This window comes from Solanum pennellii, chromosome 4 (genome assembly GCF_001406875.1).
Source record: "Solanum pennellii chromosome 4, SPENNV200".
NCBI lineage: Eukaryota > Viridiplantae > Streptophyta > Magnoliopsida > Solanales > Solanaceae > Solanum > Solanum pennellii.
Genome location: NC_028640.1, coordinates 74,745,520 through 74,768,308, shown reverse-complemented (window position 1 = coordinate 74,768,308; position 22,789 = coordinate 74,745,520). Strand labels below are relative to the sequence as shown.

The 22,789-nt window shown below is 28.8% G+C and overlaps 2 protein-coding genes across 2 annotated transcripts; one reads left to right on the top strand and one right to left on the bottom strand.

Moving 5' to 3' along the window:
- The first annotated feature begins 10,087 nt into the window (after positions 1-10,087).
- LOC107017811 lies at positions 10,088-18,199 on the top strand. The gene is made up of 16 exons (XM_015218084.2): positions 10,088-10,743; positions 11,492-11,839; positions 11,926-12,066; positions 12,183-12,315; positions 12,434-12,547; positions 12,632-12,780; positions 14,141-14,233; positions 14,383-14,443; positions 14,594-14,926; positions 15,151-15,277; positions 15,358-15,457; positions 16,351-16,420; positions 16,521-16,673; positions 16,763-16,858; positions 17,224-17,543; positions 17,666-18,199. The coding sequence occupies exons 1-16, from the start codon at positions 10,606-10,608 to the stop codon at positions 17,846-17,848; spliced, it is 2,559 nt and encodes an 852-aa protein (XP_015073570.1). The 5' UTR covers positions 10,088-10,605; the 3' UTR covers positions 17,849-18,199.
- A 1,091-nt stretch (positions 18,200-19,290) lies between these two features.
- Positions 19,291-20,434, bottom strand: LOC107017813 (pathogenesis-related protein 5). The gene is made up of 2 exons (XM_015218086.2): positions 20,323-20,434; positions 19,291-20,096 (listed from the first exon to the last, which is right to left on the bottom strand). Exons 1-2 carry the CDS (start codon positions 20,372-20,374, stop codon positions 19,405-19,407), a joined length of 744 nt encoding a protein of 247 aa, XP_015073572.1. The 5' UTR covers positions 20,375-20,434; the 3' UTR covers positions 19,291-19,404.
- Positions 20,435-22,789: the final 2,355 nt, after the last annotated feature.

Genomic DNA, 22,789 nt, shown 5'->3' with positions numbered 1-22,789 from the left:
AATTCACGATCAAAGATAAACTTATTTAAATCTTAAAATTTTAAAAGTAAGCATGAAATAAATATTTATAGATCGAATTTACGGAAGAAATATAAAATGGTTAATAATAATTATATTAAACCAATGGAAGGTGGACCAAAAAGTGTCCAACCACCGATTTGCAAGTTGCAATTGGTGAAGTGGTAACGTAATACTTACTTTATATGTACAAGTCCCTACTCCCACAACCAGGGTGGAGCCGTTACGAGTTCGATAAAATTTAATAATTTTATTTTAAATGTTATATTTATATGAAAATATATTTAATATATAAATATTAATTAATTATTTATAACTTAATAAATAAATAAATTTTAATATATATTCATAAATTTAAAATTCTGTATTCAATTCTGTCAGCTAATAATATTATGGGTGAGTGATGATTCTTCAAATAGCACTCCAATATGTATACTGTCCAGGTTGACACTGGATAAGGAAAAAAAAAACATAAATACAAGAAAAAATTATGTGAGTAATAATTACTAATTAAACATTATACTAAACACATTAACAACTGCTTAATTGATATGCAGATTAGTACTAGCATGTTTTATTAAATTTATAAAATTAATTTATTTTGAAAAGATAATTTTTATTTAAGTGTTTTTTGAGAAAAAAAAAATTTAGATAGTAGTAGTCTGTGTCTGTTCAATTAATTTAAAAATCACTTTTATTGATATCAAAGTAGAAATTTGTGCTTGATTAAAGTTTCAAAAGTCAGCTTATATTTTTCTCAAAAAGATTGAACAAAACCTCAATTATCTAAAATAATTATTAAATGAAAATTATTTTTTGACTTTTGCAAAATTAAAAGGGATTTCGATATAAGAAAAGAATTATCGCAACAAGATGAGAGTTTAGATAATTATTTTAGGAAAAATTACATAAATAATACATTTTAAAAAATAATTACTGATTTTAGCGATACTTTTTGTTTATTACCATTTATAGCAATACTGTGATAAATCTGTAATATGTATTAAAATTGTATTATAAATGAATTAAAAGCGATCAAGTGAAAAAAAATATTGTTGCTATAAATGGTAAATATTTTATTATTATAGCACATTTATGTAAGTTTCCCATTATTTTATATGACGTTTATATTTGGCTGCGAAGAAATTTTGTAAAAATGATTTCTTATGGCCACTTACCCCTATTAAGTCGGAGAAAATTATTTTATTCAGATTTTTTTGTGTAGTGAAAATCTACTATTTGCTAACGCAAATTTCTAAAGAATTACAAAATTAAACTATTGGATTATACACTTTTTTTTTAGTTTGATAATACAATAACATATGTGTATTTAGAATAGTCTTATAAAAATAAGTGAAATTCAAAAATGATAAATATACAATAAATATTATCAATATCATAAAAATACATAAATTATATTCGATAAATCCTTAGCTCAAAAATATAATACAATACAGTGAAATTGCCCATTTGAATTTTGAAATATCACATGAAATAACCAAACACGTTATCATCATCTAATTAAATATTAAATACAAACTTTAAAACGGCGTAATAAACGACACAGACAAATTAACATACAAATTTTGTCTACAAAATGTTAATTAATTCGATAAGAGACCCTATATAGTATAACAATTAAATATTTGGTAAACGAAATTCATATTATTTTGCTAATTAATTAATTGTTGATTAAACTAATGGCACCCCAAAAGATACCTTTCAAATAGAATATACATTTGTTTATTAGACCAACTACGACAAATTATTTGGATCAATCTTTCACAATATCTTTATTTAAATGTGTTTCATTTTCTAAACCTTCATTAATTAACTACTATATAGTATTGGATAATTTAGGCAAATACTTAAAAAATATATATTTGATGAAGAGTAATCATAATGATTACTGAATAAACATAAAAATAAATAAATTAATTAAATTATTTGAAATAGAATTGCTTTAGAACAAAGCAATGAGTACTTTTGATTTAAGGTCACTTTCCTAGTAGTTAAAAATCATAATGTGAGTGCTTTTTGCAAAATTATGGGGTAGAGGTGGGGTGAGGCGGAGGTAGAATGAAACTGTATTGAGAATAAGTGATTTGACGTGACATGATATGATATTTGTAGTTACTAACGATACGTGATCTTAAATATGAAATTACAGTAATCGAATATTATGATAGATTGTAGATGGTCTAGTCCTATTTCTTTATCAATGTTATTATTTTTACTCTCGTGCTATTCTATTATTCGACTAAAGCAATTTAATTTTTTTTAATTTTTTGGCTTCAGTTTTCGTGTAATTATTGTTGTATATGTTCTTTTTTTCATTATTTTTAGCATGACTCATATTCGAGTCAAATGTCTATCGAAAATATTTTTTGTATTTTCATACGATAAAGGTAAATCTATATATTATACATTATCCTTCGAGAATATTCGTCCAACCTCTATTTATGAGATTACTTATTATTTGAGTGTTGTTTAGTATAAATTGTTATATTTGATTCTCTTATGAGTTGTTTTTGACTATGTCGATTATATTTCAAAATTAAGTAACATTTTTTTTTTTAATATTTGAACAAATCATACTTATATTTAATGCATGGACTTAACATTTGAACTTATTGTCCTTATATTTTAGACAAAAAGAGTAATAATTAAAAGAAGAAAAAATATATAGTTTTTTTTCATGTAGAGACAAAGACCTTACAACTCATTCTCTACTTTTTCTCATTAGTCTTTTTCGTTTATTTTTTGTTTAATAGCAGGAAAACGAAGAAAAATAAAAACTTCGATTTTAATTATGAAGTGGATTAGGATAACCCCACATCTTTGCATTTTTTAATATAAATTGGGCCAAACATTTATGGCACTTCAATTTTTGTTTGTCGTCCTATTTTCCCTACTCTATTATTAATCTTTTAATGCACATTTATAACAAACTATTTTGCTTTGTTGCACCAATACAATTTATTTTAACTTCCAAATAATCAATTTACATGATTTTATTTATTTAACACAAGATTTTTACTGTCAGAAATAAAACTATATAATAATTTAAAATTTATGAGTTTTGAATTGTAAATTAATATATTATTGATAAATTTTTAAGATAATTTAAAAATAAAAATTGAATTTAATCGTTAAATTCGCAACTCATGCTCTAACTTTTCTCTACTTGCAATTTGTTTTGAACATAGTTTTTCAAAAAAATATTAAAGTTGTTATAGTTTAATAGTTGCAACTTTATTAAGTTTCTAACGGCTCAACTTTTGATTTGTCGAGAAATAAATGAAAAGATTTTTTTTTCAATAAATGACTCAGAATCGTTCTAAGATATTTTTATTATTTGGGAATTCTCTCTCTCGTTAATTAGTTTTCTCTTTCTTCTCTTGCTTTGTTAATCTTCTCTTTTAATATAGGTTAAGCGTGAAAAAGAATAATCTAAACGAAGACGTTTGTTTTTTTATGTTCTTTTCATATTCTCTTCCTGCTCCTTATTATTAAGATGTCTATCCTCTCCGAATGAAAAAAATATTGTCCAACACTTCTATTCAAAATTTTAAGCGTAAAATAATTGTAAATTAAGAAAAAATAGTATTATCATATATGGCCATTCTCTTGGGTGGTTTTTTAAGAACAGTATTTTGTTGATTAATTAGATTATCACATGTCATCATTAATTAAACTCAAATAATTTTATTTTTATTTTAATCTCCTTACATTTCTTTATACCATGGTTTTATTTATGGTCCACCTTTAGAAAAAAAAATAATTGCAAGGTAGAGACTGGAGAGTAATCTATTGGAATATTATAATATAGGTTTGGTAACCTATAGAAGCCAATAAACTTAAGTTTTTAATAATTTCTTACTAGGAGTAATATTATCTCTATTCTACCATCTAAATTATAATTTGACTTTAATATATTTTCTTACTAGGAGTACCAAATTTGTCTCTCATAGTAGAAAATTGCAAATAAAAATTTGAAATGGTCTACTTCTAATTTGACTTTCCCAAAAAGAACAAACTAAAGTGATGCATTTCAATTTTCATAAAGTACTTAACTATAACTACAAAAATGCTACATTATTTTTTTCAAATTTAAGTCAATTGGAGTTGACGTTTAAGTAAAGGGAATTGAATTATTGAACCAAATAGAGGTGTTTGGATTTTTACACATTTCCTTATTTATGACATTTGGTTTATTAATTATTAATTACAAACCAAAAAATGTTTAAACTTTTTTACATTTATTTATCCTTTGGTTGATGAGTTGTAACTAACTACAACACTCATATTGAGGACCAAGAATCCAACAAAAATTAAGACTAATTTTATATTAAATTAACCATAGTATAACATACTATTGAAATTTTGCATGAGTGGGGATTTTTTTAGGTAAACAAAACACCAAACTTTAACTACCCTTTTATTAATGATTTTAAGTCGTGACAAATTATAAAATCGATTGCTTGTCATAATAATATTTTATTTATTTGTTTTATACCTTAAAAGAAGTAATATTAGTTTGTAGGATTGTATCATCTTTAATCAAAACAAAGGGGTATACTCATTTCCACGTCTTTGCTTATTTACCATTTATTTTGAACATTTTTTGAAAAAAATAATATTGCATAAATTTTTTTTGAGTTGAATAAAAATTTTGAATTAGAGAATATATTTTTTTTTTTATAATAACTGTTGCAACAGTTAATTACTACAACTTATGAGATCTTATTATAAAAGAATATACTTCAAGTATTATATCAGAATATATTATTCGTTTTCAATGTTTTGAACTGTTATTATTTTTATGAAACTTTTTGTTACTCATGTGAAGCTGATGAAGATAAAATAAAGGTGAAAAGTTAAATTTTCTTTACTATCTAATATGAAAAAAATATAAAAAAGGTAGAAAGTAAGTTTATTGTCGATTGCCGACATAACATTATAAATATCACTGATAACACTCATTTGTGTTGAATTTCAATTTAAATCACTTCTATTAAATCAAATTTATAAATATATCGAGAAAAGATAAAATATTCATGGCATTAAATACTTTCACTTAGTTTCATAGTATACCAAGTTCTATATACAATAACTCTAAATACCAATCTTTTTTATTGGGATTATATGTTTTAGTAACCCCGGCATAAAATAAATGGTGTGAAAGATTTTTTAAAAATAATTTGTGTTCTGTTTTATTTGATATTTTATATATATTTTATTTAATAATATGTTTTTCTTTTTTCATCTGATTTGTAATAATTCAAGTAATATTTATAAGATATTAATAGGCATATATAAATTATTGTAAGTTTCTACATCATTCCAATTGTTTAGATCTTGGATAATTATTTTTAATTTTAGTTTTGGAAACTTTTCCAATTGAGTCAATTGTTGCATAAACTATTAGAATTAGTAGAAATATTTTAAAAATAAAATCAAGACGTTACTTGATTGAGTATGTCAATTTGAGTATATTTTTACTTGTATAATATCTTAAAAGTATTACTTTTAATTACACTAATATGTCTAAATAATCAATATCGCAATGAATTTTATGTTTTAGAAGACATTTAAATTAGGATAATGATTTTTTTTTTCAATTTAATTATTTAGCAATCTAATTAATTTAAAATGAAATGTCTAAAAATACAGTCGAAGACTTGAAAATAATTTTACAAAGCTAATATTAGAAACACGATTATTATTGAAATTGGAGGCGAAATGGATAAATTAAAAGAAAAATTCAATTAACATTTATTATAATTAAAAGTAAATACTTAATTCTTTATATTTATGTATGTATATAAACATTGTTCATTTTGAGACCTTATTATTTTTTAATTTGTTTTGTGAGATGAAAGTTAGTAAACAGTATTCTCGCCCAGTAAGTTGTTTATTATAAAATTTCTTGTTAAACAATTATATCAAACCAAAGTAAATTAATATTTTATTTTCATCACAATTTTTATAATTTAATTTACATTTTTTTAAAAACTATTTAGGATCGGAAAAAAAAAAAAAAAACTTAAAGAAGAGCATTTACAACACTATATAATTAATTTAGTGCTAGCCAAAGTCATGCATGTCATAAAAGGCGTTTTTTTTCAAATTTAAGTCAATTGAATCAATTACTCTGTTTTTTTATTTGATATCTGATATTTATATTAAAATTTTTATTATTTTAAAATTATAATATTATATAAGGCCTATTAAATAATAAGATTATGTTGATATATAAAACTCAAATTATAATATTTATAATTAAAAAAAAAATTATACTTCATTTTTCATTTGATATATGATATTTACTATATTATATAAGACCCATTAAATAATAAGATTATTTTGAAATATAAAATTCAAATATAAAATTTATAGTTAAAAATAATTTATTTTTATTTATTTTATAACAATTCTCGTTGATCTGGAGCTGGATAATTGGATCAAATAAAGACATTTTTACGGCATTTACTGTATTTATGACATTTGGTTGATTATTAGTACATAATATTAAACAATTTGCATTTATCCAGGGTGGATGAGCTGTAACTACCTACTAACACTCATTTTGTGGACCAAAATTCCAACAGAAAATAATAAGCTCCATTTTATTTTTAATTAAAATCATAATAAATATTCAAAAAATTAAAAAAAATAATAATCTCTACTCTAACTACATCAAGAGATGTGGTGCTAAGTTTGAATAAAATTCATCATCGAAAATTTGTTTAAACGTTAGATGCCGTATACACTTTTATCATAAATATTATTATTTCTGATCTTATTATTAATATTTTTATTTTTTAAACGTGAAAATTCTTAACAAGTTAATACAATATAAAACAAAGTATATAACGAGTATTGAAAAAAAAAATATGTGTAGTCGACAATTGCTAGGGAATTATACGTTAAAAGTAACTTAGTCAAACAGAATTAGTAGAAAAATAATTATAGTTTAATTACCCCAATTAAAACCTATATTAGTGGCTTAATAAATTAATGACCGTTTTTGTAGTAGATAAATATATAATATGAAAAATGCATAAGTAGCCTCAATCTATGTTCAAAATTTCAGAAATACAGTTATAAAATAAATTTTTACCCCTTTTTGACCTATGTGACACTATCATTGCAAATTGTCAACACGAGCAGGATTCATGAGATAATATCAAATAAGATAAAAAGAGATAAAAAAATATTTATAAAATAAGTTAAAGATAATAAAATCTTAATATAATATAAATTATGCCTCTAAAATTTCGAATAAAAATATTTGTGTATTTTTCCTATAGAATATATTAAATAAAATTCAGCCACTAGCTCTAGCCGTTTGACTGACTCAATAAATTAAATTAACCGACAAATAATTTTTACAAAATACAAAGTAAACGTGTCTATGACATGGCTTTCATTTAATTTTATTAATTTTATTTTTTACAATTGTAAAGTTTCTAATTTTATTTTTGTTATACTCCTGGAATAATAATTCAAATGTTATGTTGAGATGAATATAATTTCTTTATTCTTTGAGTATGGGCGGAATCAATATATTATTGAAGTTTATTCAATATCTTTTGATAAAATATATGACTATTTATTAATGGTTGAAATTATTTTTATATATATCAAAATGTTAAATTTCTTTCGTTTAGTTCACATGTTTATTTTTTACATTTTAAATTCTTTTATTAGAATTTGTAGGGCCGCCATTATTTTTGAGTCTCGAAGATATAAAAAAATCTTGATATAAAATGCTTTCACCAATTTAAATTAATTGAAATTCAATAATAATAAAAATAATTATGGTACTTATAAATATGATATAGATATATTTTAATAGATTTATCTAAATTAAATTGTTGGAACAATTATTGAGGACCCATCTTTCGGTTGTTGATTGACAAGTAGATGTCTTTTTTTTTTCTTTCTAAATGAAGGATAATTATATCTTTACTTAAATTTCTTTTTAAAAATATTAATTTAATCGGTACGACTCATTTTATATATAAAGTTTGAGTTTGAATTTAATTAAAAATATATATATTTAATATTTCATTACAATTTTTATTATTATATTTAAGGTGTATATAATAATAATAACGTGCTAATCCTTATATTATATAGTAGATATATTTTTTTTAGAAAGGACGAAAAGAGTAGGAGTACAAATCTTATATGCAATTAATTTCCAAATTAAGGTTGTAAAATGCCCCAAATATACTCTATTCATTTAAAGGTTCCAACATTTCTCCTTTGAAACGAATCTCATCGTTTCAAAATAAATGATATTTTTGATAAATATTTATTTAAATATCTTAAAAATTAATAAAAATCATCAATATATTTATTATTGTCCATTTATATTTTAATTCAACATTATATATATATAAAAAATTTCTAACAACGATATGTTTTCACAAATAATATTTAAGAGAATAACATATACACATATTTTATTCATATTATTACACAAAACAACTTTGAAAAAAATTCAATCTTAAGGTAGATATACAAACACGCTTAGAACTTTAATTTCAACCCATTTCATATTTTTTTTATGACTAAAAAATAAAGTTGTTAGTGCTATGAAAAAAAATTATTATAAAACCCCAGTTAGTTTATCTAATTAGCTAATTGACAATAAACTTTCCTATTGTTGATTTGCTGTATCCCTTTTATGAAACTTCTACCGATATTTTGTTTTGTCACGTATGTAAAATTGGACAACAACATATATTCTCAATTATATATAAAATATATATATTACTCAAACAACTCCATATAATAATTAATATCTTGTTGTATTACATAATTTAATACCAATAAAACAAAAATCATAATTAACAATTTACTCAAATGTCATTTAGTGAAATCTCAATCTAAAGTTATTGTATCATATTTATTATAATAATATAAACGGTGAAATTTAAAAATAATAAAATTTAACAGATCTTCATTTTCAAAAGTTACTTGATTCAAATAGAACATATGAAGGTAATAAATAAAATATATCAAAGCATGTATATATAATAATAATAACTATGTATTAATGTGATTCACAAATAAAATTTTTTTAAAAATGATATAATTGTAATTTTATAAACTCCAATTGAAAGAGGTTAATTATTATTATTATTTTTTTTGGCTAAGCCACTCATTTTTTTTTAGGGAAAAGGGTCTGATATACCCCTCAACTTCGTCATTTGGAGCTGATATATCCCTCGTTATAAAAGTGGCTCATATATGCCCTTACCGTTACACAAACGGCTCACATATACCCCTGCCGTTACAAAATGGCTCACATATACTCTTCATTTAACGGAAGTTAAAAAATTAGTTTTAAATTTATATTTAATCTAATTTTTTTTAAAAAAATTATTTAGGGGTATATATGATTCTTCTACCAAAGTTCAAGGTATATTTTAATTTTTTTTTATACATAAATTATTTTTTGACTTCTTTTATTATAATTATTTGAGTTTCTTATTCTTATTTTGGTTTTTTCTTTCATTCCTTTGTTTAAAGAAAAAAATTTTAAATTATTTTTTTGTGTGTATTGTAATTTAATTTCGTATTCGAAGAAAAAATTTGGTCATCTACAATAAGTTTTACAAGAATATTAGTGAAACATAAATAAATTTGATTATCAAAATAATAATTATAAATTAGTCATTGAAACAAAAAAAAGTCAAATAAAATAATATGTTTGACGAGGATTAAATTTACTCATATGAGATTATACTTTTTAGAAAAAAATAATAAAAATTTAGATCAAAAATTTTTTTTTTTTCATTTTCGTTAGAGGAAAAGGGTATATGTGAGCCATTTGTTTACAAGTAAGGGTATATATGAGCCACTTTCATAACTAGAATATATAGCTCTAAATGACAAAGTTGAGAGGTATATAAGACCCTTTTCCCTTTTTTTAATGAAACAAAAAGGCAATGGTATTTCAGTAGTTTCAAGAAAAGGCAAGGTTACTTTTCTAAAAACCATGATATTTTATATTGTATACAACTTTTTCCATTGAAAAAACCATATAGTAAAATATTAATTTAATCAAAATAAAATATTATGATCTAACTCCACCCACCCTTACCTATTCTTATTCACTTTTATTATATATATATATACTTTATATATAATATTAAATTATACACAATTTTCATATCATCCTCTGAATATTTCTTCTTTATTAATTTTTCAGTGTACAAACAAATACATGAAACTTTGCTTTCACAAAATGTACAGATTTTTGTTTCACTGTTAAACAAGAAGCTAAGATAGTAGTCTCTTTTCCCCAGAACCAAGAAAAACCCAGTTCATATTTATTCAAAGAGCTGAGTTTTTTTAGATTTTTTTGTTCTCATTGTTGTTTATTTTCAAAAGGGTGTGTTCAAGATTGATAAAGTTTCAATCTTTACACCTCAGAGGGTGTGTAGATATACACATCTGTTTGGATAATGTGGAGGGGTCTGCATTTCTTTTGGAAAAAGGAATCGATCGGAGAAACGCCGTGTACGGCGGGGATTTGATGGTGTGTTTTGTTAAACGCAGCGTTTCATGGAGTTGAAGATTTGGTGTTGGAGTAGTGGTAGTAGTAGTGGTGGTATCAGTAGAAGTAATACTTGTACTTTTCTCAGTGTTCATTCTAAATCCAGCTCTTCAACTAAGCTCAGATTTGCTATATTGTTTTCCCAGGTGAGACTTTTTTAATTTGGGGATTTAGGGTTTATTTCAATTTTTTTGGGATATTATGCTGGTAGCTGATGAGGATGAATGGTAAGAATGTATGAGTTATGAGGAAGCTGTTTGGATAGATGAAAAAAAAAATTGAAGTTAAAAAGAGGAAATTTCTTGAGGTTGGAAACTTAGGAATTTTGGATCTGCTGAAGTTTCAAGTATTCAGAAAGTTTCTTTTTGCTGTTTTCCCCTTGAAAACTTGTTTCATTTTTATGGTAATTTCCATTTATAAGATCTTGTAGTTCCTTATGAAGTTCTAATTTTCCTCCTTCTTTATTTTGGGTAATGGGTATTTTGTGAAACTACTTATATTTGAGTAATTGGCTCTAATAAGGGTAAAAGTTTCCTCCTTTTATGGTTTAAAGATTGGGGCTTTTTGCTTGAGGGGTTATTTTCTGTATTTCCACTGATTGTCATGGACTTTATTCAGCTTGGGGTAAGAATTAATTTCTTAAGGTTCTTAATTAGCTAAAGTAAGCTTGTGGAGCTCAAAAAAAGTTGATTTTGGTTTGTGCTGCTTATGGAATTTTGAGTGTTGATGTAGATTTTAGAGATAGCTGTTCATTGCAGATTATGAACATCTATTCCTTAATCTTAATTTGCTTGTGACATAATTCTTTTCGCGCTCCAATCGTTTTAGTGTTACTGGGACAGCATATAGGTAATACAAGCTAGATTTTGATTGATGTTTTTTTGTTTCTCTTAGGTCCTATTTATACTATTGTGTCTAGAGACCAGTTTAGCAACTTTCTCGGATCATCAATTATTGAGACAAGACTTTGAGAATGAAGACAAGAGTACCATTTCCCATTCTTGTATCCATGATCAGATAATTGAACAAAGGAAAAGACCTGGTTTGCAAGTGTATTCCGTCACTCCTCAGGTGTATGAGGAGTCTGTGGCTTCAGATCCCCCTCACCGTAGAGGAAGGGCATTACTTGAAATTTCCAAAGAACAAAATGATGTCATGCAACCGATCAGAATCTTTTTGAATTATGATGCTGTCGGTCATTCATCTGAGAGAGATTGTCAAAAAGTTGGCGACATTGTGAAGGTAAGTACTTATCATCAGCTGAAAAATGTGTTTGAGAAATTTGATACTTGTCCTTGCTAATTCATCAGTTCTCTCTGTCTAATTAGCTTGGGGAGCCACCAGGTGCTTCTTTTTCTGGTACGTCTTCTTGTAATCCACATGGAGATCCTCCAGTTTATGGGGATTGCTGGTATAACTGTACCTTAGATGATATAGCTGGGGAGGACAAAAGGCATCGCCTTCGCAAGGTTTATTCTCTTCTCCCGATAAGGCTATTTCTGTCACACTATACCATTTCTAATGCCAGTAAGTAGTACTTGATAGCCAGGGCTTCAATTTTAACCGGATGCAATTTGCAATATAGGCCCTCGAGCAGACAGCGGATTGGTTTAAAAGAGCGTTATCTGTTGAGCCAGTTAAGGGAAACCTGAGGTTAAGTGGATATTCTGCTTGTGGACAAGATGGAGGTGTACAACTCCCAAGAAAATATGTTGAAGGTACTTTTATTGGATTATCAGCTGCTTGGATTTCCTCATTTGATTATGATATTTTCGTTTACTGTTAAATCATTATTGTCATGTTTCAATTAACATAATTTCTCCATGTACACTTCAGAGGGTGTTGCACATGCGGATTTGGTTCTTCTTGTGACTACAAGGCCAACAACCGGCAACACTCTTGCATGGGCTGTAGCATGTGAGCGTGATCAATGGGGTCGTGCTGTTGCTGGTGAGTGTTGTGTGAACAAAAGCATGTCAATGCACTAGAAATTTTCGTAGACACCATTGCTAAACTGAGATTTTCTGGTTTCAGGGCATGTGAATGTAGCTCCTCGGCATTTAACTGCTGAAGCGGAAACCTTACTTCAAGCTACTTTGATACACGAAGTAATGCACGTTCTTGGATTTGATCCTCATGCCTTTGCTCATTTTCGTGATGAGAGAAAACGTAGGCGAAGTCAGGTAATTTTGATTTTGCATGTGCTATAACCAAGCAGAAAGGCGCCAGTAGAAACTCATGCTAATAAGAGTTCATATACTGCAATAATCTCCTCACCCTGCACTAGTGATCTCTTGTAAAAAGTTCTCATGTAGGGAAATAAAAGAGCAAACAGCGCACAATAGACTCTATATTCACATAAGTTGTGATATCCTTGTGTTGGCTGTACTGTAGAAAAGAAAATTACTCTTTTCTTGTGATTTATAATTATCTCCAATAGAGAAGGGCTTTTTTATGAGATTTTGGAGAGCTGTTACATATTTTGTTCTTTTATATGGTCAATTTTGCTCAAACTTTTAAAAATGTCTGTGATTTGGTTCTTCTGTTATCTTTTTGAGAACAAGCATATTATTCAATTGAATTTTTGTTTTTGTTAAGCATATGGTTCGTCAGTTAATAAGATCAGCTTCTGTTAACTTACTGATTCTATCTTATTTTCTCAAGAATGCAACACAATCCATTAGTCAAGTAAAACAAGTTGGAATAAAGAAAAATGAGACCAGAAGTTGGGTGGAAGAGATCTCAAGGGGCTAAATTGAAAAATGATGTAGTAAAGGGGCTAAACTTACTCTTGTGTTTTATCCCTTCTCCTTTGGTTGCCAAGTCTGATGTTTGGAGTCTGCATTATGCTCCAAAGTAGGAGCTTTTTCTCTTCAATTTATTTATTAGTGGAAGACCATAGCAAAACTTGATTACAAATAATTTATTTGGATAACTTAGAAGTTGTGAATGGTGCTCAAAACTTTCCCAAACTTCTTTAATTCCTACTAGTTCCACATCTTTTGATGCTCTGTCCTCTTGTATGCTATTACTTGTCTCTGTCGTAGGGCATATAGGATTCTGTAAGGCGAACATTGCCTTTTCTCTATGATAAGTGGTGTGGCCTATCTCAAGCCTATCTCAAGTATCGTTGGATCTAGTATTAGCCTTGAGTCCCCTGCTCTTAGTCTTCTCTCCAACATCTCAGTCGTAGGGAATATAGGATTCTGCAAAGCGAAACATTGCCTTTTCTCTATGATAAGTGTTGTGGCCTATCTCGAGTGTCGTTTGGATCTAGTATTTGCCTTGCATCCCCTGCTCTTATCTTTTCTCCAACATCTCAAAAGGATGTTTCTTCATGCTTGGAAATGCCAAAATCCTTTCTTTGTTTGCTTATTTTCTTCGGTTTCCTTATTCGCTAGGACAGAGCATCTGTGCCCCCCTTTTGTTTTAATTTGCATTCATATAAGCTCTTTTACCGATAGTCGAGGGTTCACTAACATTTATTTCAGACCTGGTTATGCTGAAGCTTGATGTGCATTTACTTTCCGTTTCTATGCATAGGTTACTGAACTGGTAATGGATGAAAAACTTGGAAGAATGGTTACTCGAGTAGTGCTTCCTCGAGTTATCATGCATGCTCGCCATCACTATGGGGTATATAGTCTATAGTATTTCATTTTCTTCAATATTCCTCCTCTAATTCCTGTGGCTTATATAAGCTAGTTATTTTTTGCCACATTAAATTTATGGGCAAAGCTAAACCCATCAAAGTTAGAATACCCTTAACCAGTTTAACACTGCAGGCATTCTCTGAGAATTTCACTGGACTTGAGCTAGAAGATGGAGGCGGACGTGGTACATCAGGTTGATATTTATCTTCTATGTTGAATGGATTCTTCTGAGATACACCCTCCTGCATTTTCTTGGCAAAAAGATGTCAAACATTATAGGATCCTGCTAAATGAACATCTTTCTGAATTATGGATAGATTGTTTAAAGAACAAATTGCTGCAGGTTCTCATTGGGAGAAAAGGCTATTGATGAATGAGATCATGACTGGGTCAGTAGATACAAGATCAGTGGTTTCAAAAATGACTCTTGCTTTACTTGAGGACAGTGGATGGTACCGGGCTAATTACAGCATGGCTGACCGTCTTGATTGGGGACGCAACCAAGGACCAGATTTCGTTACCTTTCCCTGCAATCACTGGAAGGGAGCCTATCATTGTAACACTACCCAGTTATCTGGATGTACATTTAACAGGGAGGCTGAAGGTTATTGTCCAATAATGAATTATAGTGGGGATCTCCCTCAATGGGCTCGTTATTTTCCACAGGCTAACAAAGGTATTTCTTTACTTCCATTGTTTTTGATATTTCATTGTCATTGAAAACTGATTTTGTCTTGGATACCCAATCTTTTTGTCAACTTTGAACTTCTGATAAACAAGTCGACTAATAGTATTGTTGGGTGGATGCACGCCAATTAAGATTTTGAAACCAACATTACTAGTTTAGTAAGTTTCTTGAACTGGCTTCCTGTTGTAACTTCTGGTGGATGGCTGTTGCAGGTGGTCAGTCATCATTGGCAGATTATTGCACTTATTTTGTTGCTTACTCTGATGGATCTTGTACGGACACGAATGGTGCTCGAGCACCTGATAGGATGTTAGGTGAAGTGAGGGGAAGTAGTTCAAGGTGAGGCGTTCGCCTGTAGCCTTTGGAGATCATATCTAATCGGATACTAGCTCACTAGTTTTTTGTTTAAATCCATACAGGTGCATGTCTTCTTCTCTAGTGCGTTCTGGATTTGTACGTGGCTCAATGGCCCAAGGCAATGGTTGTTATCAGCATAGGTGCTCAAACAATTCGTTAGAGGTATGACTTCGGTAATTACTCTTCTGCTGTATTTGTTGTTTATCTTTTGCTTTGATTTAGTTGCCTATCCAAGAGAATGTATATTAGCTCATTAGTTTTTTTGAGAAAGAGATATTAGCTCATTAATGATAAATTAGTTGTGAGAGAATGGTTCAAAGCTCAAGAGCTACGTTCAACCATGAGAGGATAATAGTTGGATATCTCTTCCTTTGTATTCTCAATCTTCGAATTTGCATGTTGGATAAATAAAGGCATGAAGTTTGTAATATTTGCAATCTGCCTGGAATTGTTACTTGAAATATTTGCGATATGTCTAAATCAAGATATACTAGACAATTCTACTTCTATCGAGCCATACTATGGAATAAACTTCAGTACCTACAAGAAATATTTACATTCTTCTAATAGTAAAAGGCTGTCTAACCATCCATGAGAATGCCATAGTTAAAACTTCAAATAATGCTGAGGTAAAAAGAGGAATACCATATGTAATTATACCTTTTTTTTGTTTGAACACGGTAAAACAAGCAGTTGGAAAACACGGAAATTGCATATTTATCCTATCGAAATCAAAATAAGATGGAATAGTATTGCTGAACCAATCTGAATATGTGAATATTGTCATTATCTCTCAAGGAAAGAGGTCAATAATATATGACGAACTAAATTGGGCAATGGGTCATAAAAAAATGTTACAAAGGTGAGCGTAATGTTAATATCTCCAAGTTTTAGTGTTAGCAATGAAATCTCAGGATGCCTCTTATTTGTTTGATAGATCTGAGGTAGCTTTCCTAGTTCGTTTCTTCCCGCTCAATTATATTTTGGAAAAAAGAACAAGTCTTGTGAAGGATATCTTACATTTGGCTTATTATATATGATTAAATTTTCCGCAGGTAGCAGTAGATGGCATTTGGAGAGTTTGTCCAAAAGCTGGTGGACCTATCCAGTTTCCTGGCTTTAATGGTAAATATTAATCATGCTACTTCTCTTCAATAACTAAGGTATCTCTTTGTTGATTTATGAATCTCCTCTTTCTTTACCTAAATTTTTTTCTCAATTGTAGGTGAGCTCGTCTGCCCAGCTTACCACGAACTATGTGATGTGAATCCAGCTTTGTTGTCTAGTCAATGTCCCAATTCATGCAATTTCAACGGAGATTGCTTAGGTGGAAAATGTAGATGCTTTATTGGGTTTGGTGGTCATGATTGTAGCAAACGTGAGCTCCCGTACTTTCTCTGTGATAGTGGAATCTTTTGAGGGAAGTTGGTTTATTTGGTGTAATCACACTTCCGCTTTTTATTTCAGGCTCATGTCCTGGCAATTGTGGTGGACATGGAAAGTGTCTTGGGAATGGTGCTTGTGAATGTGATAACGGGTATACTGGCGTTGATTGTTCCACAGGTAACGTGGTTTAATTGATTCCTTCCTTGCACATGTTAGTTATGCTGTAAAAGTAGTAGTCAACTTAGCCTCTGTTGGCCCAACGCTACCTTAGTTCATTGAACCAGCTCAAAATCTTTCAGGTGCCTCCCCTTTTTTTCTAAAACAAAATAATTGTTGTAATCGAGCTTGGAAGTAGTGGTGCTTGAAGAAACCATTGATTTTGTAACTTCAACTATGACTAGACCCCTTAAGATAACAGTCTGACAACATCTACTTTTCGTTATACCTAATAATTGTGAATGTGTTGCTTCATTTTCAAAAAAATACATCATTCAAAGGACGTGTCAAGGATGATTGCTAACATTTCCATTGGTGACACACAGCTGTTTGCGATGAGCAGTGCAGTCTTCACGGTGGGGTCTGTGACAATGGAGTCTGTGAGTTCCGTTGTTCTGACTATGCTGGTTACACGTGCCAGAATAGCTCCACGCTTCTTCCTAGTCTCTCTGTTTGCAAAGATGTGCTTCAAAATGATGTATCAGGACAACACTGTGCACCAAGCGAGTTAAGTATCTTGCAGCAGCTGGAAGAAGTAGTGGTGATGCCCAACTACAACCGACTATTCCCAGCTGGTCCTCGAAAGATTTTGAACATTTTTAGGGGTCGAGATTGTGATGGAGCTGCTAAACGACTAGCCTGCTGGGTAAGTTTCTTCATCCAAAACAACTCTTTATGTTTTCGTCACACTGAGCTCAAAGAACTCTACCGTGCATGTGTTTATACATACGATTGATTCATTATTCCTTTCAACCTGCTTAAACCCAGATCTCAATCCAAAAATGTGACAAGGATGGGGACAACCGTCTACGAGTATGTCATTCAGCTTGCCAATCATATAACGTGGCATGTGGAGCATCACTTGATTGCTCGGACCAAACACTATTTAGTAATGAACACGAGGGTCAAGGTCTTTGCACAGGTTGGGGCGAATTGGACGCTTGGTTTTAGAAGAGCCAACTATAGAAAATGAATTTGGTGTACATTGTAGGTAGTTTTAGGTCTTCTTTTTTCGTTTTCATTGGCCTATTTGTAATGTGTTGTAAGCTTTTTTTTTTCTCTTTGGGGTTAGGAGGAAAATGTGTGCGCGAAGCGCTCATAAATTTAGTGTTTTTTGTTTCTCTCATCCCAAATGTTCATTTGCTAAAAGATTTGGGATGGGAAATTAACTTGAGATTTTGGCTTTCAAAGATGAAAGTCTTGGTGTAGAGGAAATGTAATCAAAGAAAAAAAAAAGGATAAGAGTAAAAAAAGAATTGGCCTAAGGCCTTGAAGCCATTAATTGTGTATTCTGTCTTACAATCTTTTAGATTTGATTACTTTTCGCGTAATAAGTGTGAGTTCAATTTTCACTCTCCTTCTCGTATTAAGTCGATTATCGTTATTTTTATAGATATTTTTGTAACTATGAGGTTTCATTCTTCTACTAATCACTCATTGTATGTGACATGATGGATTGAAACATTTAATTGTTTTTATTTAAATTAATCCACACACTTGTTATGCCAAAAGGAACATTTTAACAGTCGATGAGGTGTGAATATTATTATATTATATTATAAATCATTAGAAATGTCAGTGTCCTTGATTAGTCTATATGATTTAAACATAAGTAGCTATTTTTAATATTAAACTTCAGTTGCAATCTGATTAAAATGGACAAATCCCACTGACTTTTATTTTGTAGTATTTGTTCAAATAAATTTGTCATTTTAATTAAACAATAATTTGACTCTTTCTCCATTTAAAAAATAAGACAATTTTGGACTCCAATGTATTGATAGATACACCTATTTTTTACAATACTCACATCGACCCAAGAAAGAATCTTTTCACCTCAAAAATATCAAGTTATAAAATGATGGATTTTTTTTTTATAAAAAAAAATAATAGAGTAGGGAGAGTAAGTAAAATATTAATTGGAACAAGTACCTTTTAATTTTTGTAACACCAACTTCACCTTAAATTATACCATCGAAGATCGCGGTGGAGTATAAATATATCTTTATCTTTAATTAGCATTATGCACAAATCATATTAGTCAAAATTCTAAAAGAAAAAGGAATTTTATACAAATAATGTACTAAAAAAATAAAATTTTCGATGTTATCGAATATTCTATGTTTAGCATGAATTTTAGTCTTTGATTATGAAAGATATGATCATGTCATAATTACAATTTAAGTATAATTACTTGATAATCATACTAGTGCATACTTACTTTTGGTAAGTACCCAATTACAATAACGCAATCATCATAATTACCAACTTTACCATAATCCTCCATTGTATTTAAATGAAACTCAAATAGATTACTGTTACAAATTCATCATATGTTATAAAATCAGAATTGAAATTAAAAATATTGAATGATAATATCATAGACAATAGGGTAATAAAATTATTTTTGTATATTATAATGAATTTGGAGATTACAAAAAATCGTATTCCCCTATGTTGTAACAATAATCATAAATTGTTTTAATCATATTAAAAAAAAATTAAAATTATGAAGCTGTTGGACAAAATGTGATAAGATAATCAGCACCAGCACAAGTGCAGGTACTTGAAGCATCATCATATGCATAGCTATAAGCACTAGGGCACGCACTCTTAAAAATCCGTGAGTAATTCGTCGGCGAGCAAGTCGCCGGCGTCGAATGGGCACCGGTGCAACAATACTCCGGCGTGTTGAATTGTGCACACGCACTTTTACACGCTACAACTGCACCGTTATCCATCACTTGCAATTCCTTTGGACAGATCGCATTTAGATCGGCGACACAGCCGGCGTATTGACAATCGCCAGATCCGCCGGAAGATCGTACTCCAATACCGACATTGTATCCATCAACAAGGCTAACATCGTAAAAGTCCTTCTCAGCGTTGGTTTTCGCGATTGTGAATTCAACTAAACTCACCGGAGGTGCGCCGCCCGCTCCGCTAGGGCATTTCAATGCACCGCAATCGCCGGTTATACATTTACCAGCTCCGGTGCTGTCAAAATTGCAACCGGTTCTTCCCCAGAATCGGCCGGAAAATCCACCAGGAGCGGAGAGTTGGATAGTAGCACCGGGAGTTAATGCAAATCCAGAATCGCCGGAGATAGGAACTCCGTTGCCGGAAAGTGTACCGGGCCAAACTGTGTAGCCGCAATTGTTTTGGAGCGTAAATTGAGTTGCTGAAACAGCAATCGCCTCTGCAAAATGGTAAGTAAAACTGTTACATACATGCTCTATTTTTTTGGGTATTCATGATTTAAGCTCTATTAATTCAATCTTTAAAATTTCTATCATTAAACTTCAAATTCAAATAAATTTAAATATCAAAAATCATATTTTACGTTAAAAATATTGATTCAAATGAACCTAATATCGATATAACGAACCTAATATCGATAAACTACGAAAGGGATAAAAACTTACCGAACATGAAGAAGACAAGGAATAAATAATAGTGATTATGAATGGCGGCCATTGTAATTAGCAGTGAATTAAGCAAATGAAAGTTAGATTTGGAGCATTAAGCATCGAGTAATTTGTGTATTTATAGCCCATTATTACCATAACCCCACCCCACCCACCCACGTAGGAAATTAATTACCACTGTGGGCAAATTGCATTAACTTCTAACAGCCTAACACGCAAAGATTACGCAGTTAATTATTTTTTCCTCAGATTTATTTTCCATATATATATATAACACTCCCTTTGATCCTTTTATCAGTTTATATTTTGGTAGGTAGGTTAAAAGGAATACGGAAAGAATTTTAGTGTAACTATACTAATTTACTCTCCATTTTTTATATTTGGAGAGTAAAATAGAAAATATCCAAGCATATCTTCTATTTTATCATTTACTCTCCAATTATATAGAATTGAATAACAGCTCTCCAAATTTGAAGAATTACTATTCATATTCTCTATTTAACTTTTTTTAATATTATATTATTATTTTTATAATTTTGTAATTAACATATCATTTGCCATATAAACCTATTAATTAAATTTCTAATATGCACAATTATTTTAAATGTAATATAACATTTTTCAAAATATTTTATTTTATATATACTATTTCATCTCGAATTAATAATATTTTTAATTTTTTTTTTGATTTTCATTACTTTGTGATACAATTTGATAATATTATTAATTTTCACTATGAAGATTGCACAAAATTTAAATTATAAGATAAAAAATTTAAATTTAAAAATACAATACATGACATAATAATTTAAATACAAAACAATACATAATATGATAATTTTAAAAAACACAATAATAATTTGGTAATCCGATAGATCGTTTTTAGATTTAACAAATTAGTATATGATTTAGAGAAGTTGTGATTGTAATTACGGTTGTACCTGTTGATTTCTTTTTTTTTCAATTATTCGAAATTATTCTTTAGAAGCATAAAAAAAATATTAATTTAATATGAAATAAAAAATAAAAGATTTAAGATTTTATATTACATGAAAATTATATAGAATGTTAGATAGTCACACAAATTATAAATAAAAAAAGAATTGAAAGCACGTGATATCGACATATTCTTAATTTCTAAACCTAAAGGGTTCGTTTTTTTATAAATATCACAATATAAAATTTGAGGTATTACTTAATTTTAGAATTATATTATTCCACTATTCATAATGAAATAGTAAAATTATGAAGGTTATGGTAAAATAATTTAATGAGATATTCTTTGTCCCCTTTTCAAGATAATTAGTATATAGATCTTTAAAATTGTGGACTAAGATCCCTTTTATGCAAATGAGAGGATTTAATGAGTAATTAACCATTAGGTCCAGATCTAAAATTTTGTAAGTTATCGCTGCGTTAGATAATCAAAGTTGGTAGATTTAAAATCTGAATTTTATATTTTCAATTTTCAATTTTTTCGTTATTGAATTTATTTTGTTTTTAGAATTATGAAAACTAGTAGGAGTACTTGTAACAATTATAGTAGAAAATATAAGAATTTATGCTCCGTGTTAAAAATGTTTGATTTAAATGAACTCGATATTCTACATCTGCCATATGGATGATAATCGAAATTGGAAAAATTTGACAAAAATACGATTATCTAACTTGCATTGTTAAAATCTTGCCCATAACTTACTTCATAAGTCTTTAGCCCAAAATTTACGATAGTCTTTAGTCTAAACACAATTTACTATACAAGAGTATTCAAACTTTCATATTTCTTTTTTACAAAAATCATAAAAAACTTGATATATAATATTATACACCAATATATAATAATAATATATAATTTTATATATAATTATACAGAACAAAATTTCATCGAACATTGTTAATTGGTTTCTCTCTTTTGAAAACTTTGGAAATATTGATCTAGTGATGACCTATCATCTAGCTAGGTGAGAAATCATGGATCATGGTAGATTTTAATTGAAAAATACTTTGAAAATAACCGATAATTTGCTCTCGAAATTTTGCTATAATAATCACGTATGTAATTGACGATTTTCAGAGTTGTGAATGGAATTGTGATACGAGTCTTGTTACCTTAATTCGTCTCATCAAGATTTGATTTTTATTTTGAATTTTTGTGAAGTGAGGAGGGGGCTAGGGCTCTTAAATTCTTTTCTTTTTAAGTCAATTTAGGTAAAAATTCAAAACATTGAATAAATTATATCAATAATTTTATGGGCGGCTCTAGAATGTAATTATCTCAATGTTTTATCTATAAATTTGAATAATACATAAGCAAATATTAGATTCGAGTTTAATGTTATCAAAAGAAATTAATATTCCTATGGTTATATTAACATAATTCTTTTAAATTTTTAGAGAAAATCTAAATCATGATTTTTGTAGAAAATATTTGCATAAATCATGTCTTATTGCACATGTTTCCATT